Genomic DNA, 11671 nt, shown 5'->3' on the forward strand with positions numbered 1-11671 from the left:
TACTCCTTGTTTCCATGAAGTCATCCATGACTTTTAGGTGACTCATTGGTAAATAGCTTAAATACTGCAGATTAGTATTATTCAGTTTATCAAATGTGTAATTTATCATAATTCGTAATAATAATTTGAATTATGGAATTTCATGAAATAGTTGAGATGATGTCATATGAGTGAAGACCTTTATTGGTTTTCAAGTCTAAATGTTGGGCACCTTTCCGGTAAACGTGTGAAGGGAACAATAAGTTGTCAGATGATTCATGAATTTAAAGTTATAATTTGCACCATTTTCCTCAACAACAATGTGTAGACTGTTGAACATTAATCCCTTTCAATCATCACTATGACCCACTAGTGTGTGGTGGTGTCTCTGCAGAGACTCTGCCCTCTGCCTGGATTTCCTCTTTGCTTCTTATCTTGCTGTGTTTGTGACGTTGTTGGGCGTCATTAAAGAGCCTTTGAGCCCCATGTCGGGTTGTCAAAAACCACCGCTTTGTCACGATACAGAGGCACAAGCCCCCCTTTAGCGACTGTGTGATACAAAGCGGCCATTTCTGACAACCTGGGATGAGAACGGGTTGTTACATCGCTGTGTTTTTATGTGCTTCAGTGTTGCCCCTGCTCCTCTCTCTCTCCTTGCTGTGTGCAGAGTGATGTTATCTGTGTCTGACTGAGAGCAGCAGCGAGTAACACACGGGGCCGACAGGATGGAGCGTCCACAAATCCGGCAACGCAGCACCTCTGCAGGGTTGTGCGGAGGTGTGGGTGTGTTAAATCATTGTACAACTTAGCGGTTTGTATTATTTAAGGCTAAAAGTTCTGCATAGTTGAGTGCGTGGCCTCTTTGAGTAACAGGTCTGTGCCGTCACATTAGCTAGCTGTGACGTTTTAATGACTAAACTGTTTTTTTTTAAATATTGAAATACAATTTATGAAAATACAATACTTTTTGTTCAACTGTAAAAACGTACTTGTCTCCACTTTGGTTCCTTCACCAAACAGGATCTCTCCACATGTGGCCACAGCACAGTAGTAAGTCCCAGCATCAGAGGAGGTCTGTATAGTTCTGTACAGACTGTAGACACAACTTCTTTCTTCTTGTTTATCACTGTGAGTGTAAATGATGCCTGGATGAGAATCTCCTGACTGGTTGTTACAAAGCTGTCTGACCTGACTAACACAAGACTACCAAACATCATGTAACTGATGTGTACAGGCAGCAAACCACAAAAGAAAACTAACTCTTGTCACAACAGTGTACCCAATTATTAGGAATTTATTGTTTAAAACTTTTTGCTACATGGGCTCACTACATTTATTTCTGTAAAGTCCAATTCTTTTTGGGTTAGTTTATCAGTGTATGTTGGTTATTCATTCGAAAGTGACATGTCAGGACCATTTATTTGGCTTTCAGCACAATATCTCTATGAATTTGTGATTCTGCAGGACATGATTTCGGTCTGGTGCAGTGTTGGGCAGTGATTATGTTGTAAGTGCATTTTTGTTCAGGAATGTTTGCAAAATAATGTATTAGTAAACATCTAGTGGGGTCAACCACTGTCTTTCCAGTCTCAGCACTTTGTAAAGACAATTTACGTTGAAAACAACAAGCAAAGCCACACGCAACAGCTACACTGACAGGCGAGCCGTTTCTGCCTTTGACCAGCCACTGAAGCTGCTTACTTGGAAGAGAACAGCCTATGAGTATCAACAGGATATGTAGTGAGGTTTGTGGTGCAAGAGGGGGAAACGCTACTAGAGGCAGCAGAAAGCTAATTTTAGTTTAACCACTAAAACTGATCGTTTACATTTTGCCCGCAATTGGACTGCAGTACATTTGTTTTATTCTTAAGGAGTATAGGTCCGCTACATGCACTGTGCATCACACTGCAAATGAAAGGAAAAGCGGTAACCTTTGAGTCTACCGTTTTCACTACACAGTGGTAATGTGTTAATACTGTTTCCATCTGCCCTGCTGCCACATCATGTACATCTGAGAACATATTTACCAAAGACCAGTTATGTCTCATGAGTTCTTTGAGCTGCATGTTTCACTCGTGAGTGTGTGTAATGTGTGTGTGTGTGTGTGTGTGTGTGTGTGTGTGTGTGTGCATGAATGTGTGTGTCCGAAACAGACGCATTATATATTTGGGAGTGTTTGTGGCAGGAATAACTAATGGAGATTTTGCAGCAGTAGAAGAAAACATGGATGTGCAGCATCTTCACCGAGATCTGGGTTGGATCAGTGAGTGTGTAGCACTCCTCTGTCCCTCAACAACAACCACCAAATAAAATAAAAACCCGGACAATCACTCACTGACAATGCATGACTTAAATACTGGATCACTGACCAGGTGTGGTTTTATAAAAGCCTGCTGCACCATGAAACTGTACTTTGTCTACTGCACTTTGTTTGCTTCATAACCCCCCTCACTCAGACTAAAATGGTGAGAATGAAAGGAAGTAAAAGGGGTTTGAAATCACACCTCATTTCGGCAGCCAAACCACAACCATGCTCAACTTTCCACGCGTCATTTGTTTGTCAGTGGTGATCGTTAATGCCTATTTTTACACACACACACAAGAAAGTACAGGGCAACATACAAATGTATTCTGGTATTTTTTTTATTTTATTGTTTATTTAGCAGGTACAATGCACATTACAGGTTACAGAGATAAAAGATTAGTTGTGGTAAATCAAAACCTTACACATTGTGAAAGGAAAACAGACACAATAAAGCACCAAAAATAACCACCCAGTTCACCCTGAATTTAGTGTTGTTCTTTCAGCAACAAAAGAACAACACTAAATTCCCACTACCATTCCCACCATCAGCAATGCATGTAGGAACAAACACAAGACAGTGTCTACGGACTCCTCTGCCATTGTTTTGATGAGTTTGAGATGTATTTGTACGGGATTGTGTTCAATTGTGAAGTATCCCTACTATTGTATCACCCCAGGAACACACGTGTGTCAGGTGACTCTGAAACTCTAAATGATACAACATGTGTCAGCATAGAGGATGGTGTAACAGCTCTCTGTCTGCTGAACTCTTCCTGCTGATGTGTTTCACTAAAGATGTCAGAAAGAGTGGGCGGGTCATAACTGATGAAGTGGAGTATCTGAATTTGTCCTGGGTTATTTGAAACGTCTCTTCTGTCTTCCAGTCTCCTTTATGGCTATTTTGAATCTAATAGCTTTATGTATACCACAAACTTAAAGTGATTTTTGATTGATCTGATTCATTTTGAGAATTGATTAAATAAACAAACATATTGATATTACTTGAGCTAATGAACAAAGACTTTGTAAGTTGTATCTGCTGTTTGATGACTCATGTGGTTTTTACCAACAGATGGCAGTGATGGATCAGCTGGATTTCACCCATTCATAGCACCACAGTAATACTCAATAGATGTATCGCACGTGTTGAGTTTTAACTATCCCCTCAGAATCTTTGTACGTTAACCTGCACACACACCTAGAGAACGGGAGTAACTTGTATTTTGCCTGCTCTCATTACTTTATATGAAACTACTCCCATGCAGAAGGTTTGTGGTGTCATGGCTTTCATTAAAAAAACAGTCACATTATAGCGCGCTGACATTTATCACAAGATGACCTTGACCAATAGGAAGCACTTCATCTAAAATGAAAATATCAACTTCTCGTCATTTGTTATAAACCTGCAAAGCTGAGCAAAGTCCAACCCTATGAAGACGCATGGGGTTCAGTTCACATGCAGGCCTTGCTCCGCCTACAGGTGGTGCTGTGTGTTGTAGTCTACTCGCACAGCAGAGTACACACACTCTTTGGGAGACTCTCTTTTCTTCACTCCTCTCGCTTTTCTTGTGGAGAAATTCAGTGCTGCATAATTAACTGCATCTCTGTCACCGTCCTGCAAATAATAACTGTCTGTTTATAATACACTTTTATAGATTAGAACTGTAATACAAAGAATAGTGTAACAGTTCTGACTCTCTGAATTTGGCGCTTAGTATCAAGGTTGTAAACATATTTACCAGGTCAGCTGATTGATCCACTGTCGACTTGTCATGTCCAGGATTACGGGCGGCACTTGTCGCTTCTGCTGATAAAAGCAAAGCCTTCAGAAAGTGCTCACACACTGGGAACTTGTCATATATTAATGTGATCAATGTGTAATCAACCACACAACACCTCACATTTTCAGTTCTGTGCTTTACAGTTAAACATTCACTCCTGTGAATCTCATGCGACTCTTCTAATGCTGGCCACTAAAAAACTCAACTAAGGCATTCAGTTGTTGGGTGCTGTATGTTGGAAAATGTTACATGGGGTTTAAGTGTTAAATTATACTTTTAATATATGCCTCCAGCCTCAGCATGAACTATCCACTGCTAGAATGCAGTAACGTATCATCTGATTTATTATAATAAGCTCTGTGTGATTTAGTTGGGACACAAAAACGTATTATCACAAAAGTAGTCAAAATCAGAATGTCGTGACGAATGTTAACTGAATTTTAAAGGGACAGTGTAGGATTTGTAGCAGCTAGTGCTTCTGTTGCAGATTGCAACCGACTGAATACACCTCAACTAACTCCTTTCTTTTCTATAGTAACGTGAGTCGCCGAAAGCAAACCCGTGGTAAAACCTTTCGCCTAACTCAGAGGCTATTATCATAAAAACGCTACTTTTGGGCAACAAAAGTTAGACGGTTGGCTCGCGGGACCACAGTTTTGCATTCTGCGGCTCATGTTACCAGTTTCACAAGCATGCTGGAGAACTACTGTGGCCTTCAGGTAACATAAGAGTGTTTGGATTGTCCATACTGGGCTACTGTAGAGACATTGTGGTGCAACTTGGCGGACTCCATGAAGAGGACCCGCTCCCTATATAGATATGACAAACTCATTCTAAGCTATAAATACACTTGTGAAAACGAAGTTCAGTATGAGTCTTTATTTCTGCTAGTAGATCTCCCTAAACCCTACACACTGTTCATTTAAGGTTGTTAGTCTATCCTCTAAGTCTTTCTCTTTTGCTGGACTACGCAGTTTGAATTCATCTCAGAAAATATCATGTCCTTTTTATCACAAATTTAGCATTAAACTGTAGTTATTAGTTAGTTTACAGAGTATAGATTTACATTTCCAAAATGTATGCGGAGACTGTCTGTTTAGGGTGTAAAAGTCAGATTCTTGTGTGACAAAGTATCTTTCAAAACGATACATTTGCATACAGAACATTTATTTTTCGAAAATATTTAGTTGTGGTGAGTTTTTCTTATTAAAATACTTACAACACACATCTATGTTGTCCTAAAGAAGATGTGGATGGATAATAAAAGGTGACCTTTCCTTTGAAGTGTTGGCTCTGAAACTATGGAATGCTTTTCCTTGACATTTTACCTTGTTTATTACGTTTGTGTGTTTTAAGGTCTATCGTTGTTATATTTTACTGTTTTTACGGTTTTATTTTTAATAATATATTCTTGTGAAGCACTTTGTGATCTTGGTGCTATTATGAATACATTTTACTTACTTTAGTTACTTTCAATAACTCTGGACTTAACGAGCCAAACATTTATTCAGAAGCTCACAGTTTATATCCTTTAGGCTAAAACTGATAAATTATACCTACACTTACTAAACAGTGGTGAAAAAGACAAGAAGATAGAGAATACAATTGTTCAACAGCTCATAAACAAAACAGAGAAACTGTAATGACAAATTAAGCGTATTATTTTCATTAACATGCACATAAGTTAATGCTTAATTAAGTCTGTGTACATTTGGGGAACCTACCTTTGCAATGTTCACAAACTCTCCTTCGATTTATGTATAAAATAAGGAGGACAATCACAGTCACACAGCAGGCCAACAGGACTCCAAGCACAATGACAACTAGTTCCAGTTTTGAGCCTGGAATTAGAGAAATGTCAAAATAGACACTTAACACCTCATTCATGTACTGAAGAATTCACTATTCAACATACTTTAAAACCTACTTGTCTCCACTTTGGTTCCTTCACCAAACAGGATCTCTCCACATGTGGCCACAGCACAGTAGTAAGTCCCAGCATCAGAGGAGGTCTGTATAGTTTTGGACAGACTGTAGACACAACTTCTTTCTTCTTGTTCATCACTGTGAGTGTAAATGATGCCTGGATGAGATTCTCCTGATCCAGATCTGAACCAGTGCACACTGTGTTCACCTGGACACTGGACTCTGTTTTCTTTGTTCTTGGAGAGAAGTGAACACTGGAGAGTCACTGAGTCGCCCGGCCGGACCGACTCAGTCTCCGGACTTTGTTTCACGTATAAAGATTTCTGCTGATTAAGATCTGCATGATTCAGGTAAACAGACATCAAAAGGAATTAGTTATCTAAATCATTTGTATGACATAAAAATGTGGCATAAACACTGCAAGTAAAATATATTTTACCTTTAACAGCCAAGAAGATGCCATTACCAAAACTCTGTGAATACCCTGTTCCACTGAAACAGAAGTATGTCGCTTCGTCCTCTTTGCTGATATTTCTGATGGTAAGAAAATACTGACTCTCCCTCTCTGTGACTTTAAAACGTGAGTTATTAAATTGCGGAACAAGTTTTAGTTGATTGTAAGATCCTGTAGCAACCGTTTGGACCATACATCCAAGAGGCTGCTTGTACCAGTAAAAGAATGTCCTTTCCGTCTCAGAAACTGAACACTTCAACGTAACATTTCCACCAAGTTCAGCCAAAGTCAAAGAGAGCTGGTCAGGATCCTCTGCAGTTTGAATCAGATCTGAAGAAAACAAAACAAATAAAAACAAATTGACAACACAACAAGACAAAAACCAGGAAAAACGTAAAGTATCTACCATCAGATTATTATTTTGACTTGTCTTTTAGAAACGATAATGTTTGAAGTTGCACTTACACACTGTACTTAGAAGAACCAAAACAGCCAGTCTTCCGATCATTGTGGTAAAACACCCGTCTCTTGCACAACTGATGTCTTCCTACCTAAAAGAAGGTTTAGTCACAAGATCATCAAAGTGGAAATCGTCCTGATTGGCTGAAAAGCAGTAAATGCACTTCCTCTTAAATTGAGCAAATCTATAATCCAATTTGAACAACTCTTAGATGCACATGTATTCTTTATTCTTGTGTTTTACTTTATAGTAAGTGTACATGAATTATCATGAATCTATGCATAAAAAAGTAAATTGAAGGACAATATGTTAATTAATGCAACAACTAAGGTTTCTCTATCATCATGATTTCTGACTTTATGAAGCCAATGAAACAGAAATTAGAGCATCTGTAGCTTCTGTAATGTGACTTATCCCCCAGTGAAATGAAGTATTTGAGCGATGTACAATCTCAAGAAGGATTTAAATCAAATCCTTCACATTTGATTGGACCTTTTAAAAAGAGAGCTGCAGACTGTGGCTTCACACACACCTCTCTTGTTGCTTCAAGCTAGAGATTAATTGATGTTTGGATGTCATGATATTATTGGTTAAAATTAGTTGTTACCTACTTATGGAAGCTCACGTCATATCTTTTTGAGAGGAAGAAATGATGATTGGATTTTGATCTAAAAAAGCCAACGTGCTGCGAAAACTGGTTATTTTTTTATTTCGTCAAAATCAATGAAAATTCAACACATCACCAAAATCTGATGAATGATTTTCACACAAATTCTACGAATCATATCAGTTATCTGTTCTACGTACACGTGAGTATTTTTTTAACCTTTAATTTTCTAGGATAGTGACATTGAGATTAAAAATCCCATTTTCAAGAGAGTCTCGTATATATGGGAAAGTTAACTAAATGTTCTTCTCTTGCTCCAGATATCTGGGTGCACTTCCCTTCTCTCACCAACGACCCCTAAAGACAAGCTGCTAACCCCAGACAAGTGCAGTCAGAGCAATCTGTGACCAACAGTCCATAACCTTAGTATCACCTTTCTGTGTCCAAACTCCTCCTGCACCTTTATCTGCAGTACTCCTGCACGCTTTTATTGTGAAAATGAATAATTAGCATTCCACTTGCCTCGTTGAAAATGTAGCAAAGCAGCTTTCAAACTATCAGTTGTCAAATTAGAACGCCCATATGTTGATACGGCGGCAGATCAATATTAAACTAATTTAATACGTGGTTAAGTGCTAAAAGCAGGATACGTCCCACTTACTCACATTGTATGATGCAAACAGCTTACTTTATTGTGCACACAGGATATTCTTTTAGCAATATGGATTTTCTCAAGAATGACTGTGGAAGATTTCGGACATAATCCTTTTTTATTTAAACTTTGATTAATGTTTCATGATGCAGTCAATATTCCAAGCCTCAACAGATATATTCATTCTTTAAACACAAGTTAAGGCTGGAGCTCGATACTCAGGCCACGCAGACATCTCTTGAAGACACCATCTTCAAGAAAGATTGTTACTTTGACTTGTATTTTAACAACTTTAACACAGTTAAATCTAAACAATCATAATCTTTAAAGTTCTACTTACACACTGTACCAAGAAGAATCAAAGCGGTCAGTCTTCCGATCATCGTGGTAGATAACCTTCTGTTGCACAGCGGATGTGTTTCCTGCCAAATGGAAGACGAAGATCACGAGGTGATCAAGGTTTACAAAGTAGAAGTCACAGTGATTGGCTCAAAAGAAGACAATGCTCATAACCGTAAATTAACAAAACTCATGATAATTTACCCTTTTAATGAAATCCAGATGGATTTTTGTTTTACTTTATTGTTAGACCAACTACACTGCATTTCAGGTGAGGAATGCTAGTTTAAAGATAAATATACAAAACAACAAATCCGCAATAATAATGAAGCTGAGGTTAAAAAATAAAATCATTTTCATTTTTCAAAAAGTATAAAATGTAACGTCGTCTTAATGGACCATAAGTAAGATACGCTTACTCTGCCTCAGGGAGCAAAGGACAAATAGCTTGATTTGATGTCTTTGACCTTTCCTGCATAAGTGATGCTCAACATGTATTCTGAGTTTCTATCTGCACCTTTAACAGGCTGATTACAGCCTGAACAATTCTGACTTTTCTGTAAGAGACTGGTTGTTACAAAGCTGTCTGACCTGACTAACACAAGACTACCAAACATCATGTAACTGATGTGTACAGGCAGCAAACCACAAAAGAAAACTAACTCTTGTCACAACAGTGTACCCAATTATTAGGAATTTATTGTTTAAAACTTTTTGCTACATGGGCTCACTACATTTTTTTCCGTAAAGTCCAATTCTTTTTGGGTTAGTTTATCAGTGTATGTTGAGTATTCATTCGAAAGTGACATGTCAGGACCATTTATTTGGCTTTCAGCACAATATCTCTATGAATTTGTGATTCTGCAGGACATGATTTCGGTCTGGTGCAGTGTTGGGCAGTGATTATGTTGTATGTGCATTTTTGTTCAGGAATGTTTGCAAAATAATGTATTAGTAAACATCTAGTGGGGACAACCACTGTCTTTCCAGTCTCACAGCACTTTGTAAAGACAATTTACGTTGAAAACAACAAGCAAAGCCACATGCAACAGCTACACTGACAGGCGAGCCGTTTCTGCCTTTGACCAGCCACTGAAGCTGCTTACTTGGAAGAGAACAGCCTATGAGTATCAACAGGATATGTAGTGAGGTTTGTGGTGCAAGAGGGGGAAACGCTACTAGAGGCAGCAGAAAGCTCATTTTAGTTTAACCACTAAAAGTGATCGTTTACATTTTGCCCGCAATTGGACTGCAGTACATTTGTTTTATTCTTAAGGAGTATAGGTCCGCTACATGCACTGTGCATCACACTGCAAATGAAAGGAAAAGCGGTAACCTTTGAGTCGACCGTTTTCACTACACAGTGGTAATGTGTTAATACTGTTTCCATCTGCCCTGCTGCCACATCATGTACATCTGAGAACATATTTACCAAAGACCAGTTATGTCTCATGAGTTCTTTGAGCTGCATGTTTCACTCGTGAGTGTGTGTAATGTGTGTGTGTGTGTGTGTGTGTGTGTGTGTGTGTGTGTGTGTGATGTGTGATGTGTGTGCGTGCATGTGTGTGTGTCCGAAACAGACGCATTATATATTTGGGAGTGTTTGTGGCAGGAATAACTGATGGAGAGTAAGATTTTGCAGCAGTAGAAGAAAACATGGATCTTCACCGAGATCTGGGTTGGATCAGTGAGTGTGTAGCACTCCTCTGTCCCTCAACAACAACCACCAAATAATATAAAAACCCGGACAATCACTCACTGACAATGCATGAGTTAAATACTGGATCACTGACCAGGTGTGGTTTTATAAAAGCCTGCTGCACCATGAAACTGTACTTTGTCTACTGCACTTTGTTTGCTTCATAACCCCCCTCACTCAGACTAAAATGGTGAGAATTAAAGGAAGTAAATGGGGTTTGAAATCACACCTCATTTCGGCAGCCAAACCACAACCATGCTCAACTTTCCACGCGTCATTTGTTTGTCAGTGGTGATCGTTAATGCCTATTTTTACACACACACACACACACACACACAAGAAAGTACAGGGCAGCATACAAATGTATTCTGGTATTTTTTTATTTATTTAGCAGGTACAATGCACATTACAGGTTACAGAGATAAAAGATTAGTTGTGGTAAATCAAAACCTTACACATTGTGAAAAGAAAACCGACACAACAAAGCACCAAAAATAACCACCCAGTTCACCCTGAATTTAGTATTGTTCTTTCAGCAACAAAAGAACAACACTAAATTCCCACTACCATTCCCACCATCAGCAATGCATGTAGGAACAAACACAAGACAGTGTCTACAGACTCCTCTGCCATTGTTTTGATGAGTTTGAGATGTATTTGTACGGGATTGTGTTCAATTGTGAAGTATCCCTACTATTGTATCAACCCAGGAACACACGTGTGTCAGGTGACTCTGAAACTTTAAACTATACAACATGTGTCAACATAGAGGATGGTGTAACAGCTCTCTCTGCTGAACTCTTCCTGCTGATGTGTTTCACTAAAGATGTCAGAAAGAGTGGGCGGGTCATAACTGATGAAGTGGAGTATCTGAATTTGTCCTGGGTTATTTGAAACGTCTCTTCTGTCTTCCGGTCTCCTTTATGACTATTTTGAATCCAATATCTTTATGTATACCACAAACTTAAAGTGATTTTTGATTGATCTGATTAATTTTGAGAATTGATTAAATAAACAAACATATTGATATTACTTGAGCTAATGAACAAAGAGTTTGTCTGCTGTTTGATGACTCATGTGGTTTTTACCAACAGATGGCAGTGATGTGAAGATAATTTGTAGCACCATCCATTGCTGTAAAGTCTCAACAGATAAACACTAAATGTGAAAGACCACAAAAAACAGACAAGGGCTGGTTAAGGGTTTTAAATGTCACTTAATGCAACCACTGAATTTGAGATTTGGTTTTTATTTCTAGTTCAGCTGGATTTCACCCATTCATAGCACCGCAGTAATACTCAAGAGATGTATCGCACGTGTTGAGTTTTAACTATATTCCTCTCAGAAACTGTGTACGGTAACAGTGAGCTGCACACACACCTAGAGAACGGGAGTAACTTGTATTTTGCCTGCTCTCATTACTTTGTATGAAACTACTCCCATGCAGAAGGTTTGTGGTGTAATGGCTT

At 38.7% G+C, this 11671-nt stretch overlaps 1 protein-coding gene across 1 annotated transcript; it reads right to left on the bottom strand.

Annotated features, from left to right (window-relative positions):
* Nucleotides 1-4279: 4279 nt before the first annotated feature.
* On the bottom strand, nt 4280-6958 carry LOC142962893 (immunoglobulin kappa light chain-like). Its single transcript, XM_076103575.1, has 4 exons — nt 6431-6958; nt 5993-6328; nt 5790-5906; nt 4280-4293 (listed from the first exon to the last, which is right to left on the bottom strand). The coding sequence occupies exons 1-4, from the start codon at nt 6852-6854 to the stop codon at nt 4280-4282; spliced, it is 891 nt and encodes a 296-aa protein (XP_075959690.1). The 5' UTR covers nt 6855-6958.
* Between the last annotated feature and the right edge of the window lie 4713 nt (nt 6959-11671).

This window comes from Anarhichas minor, unplaced genomic scaffold (genome assembly GCF_050575085.1).
Source record: "Anarhichas minor isolate MPS153535 unplaced genomic scaffold, ASM5057508v1 ptg000028l, whole genome shotgun sequence".
NCBI lineage: Eukaryota > Metazoa > Chordata > Actinopteri > Perciformes > Anarhichadidae > Anarhichas > Anarhichas minor.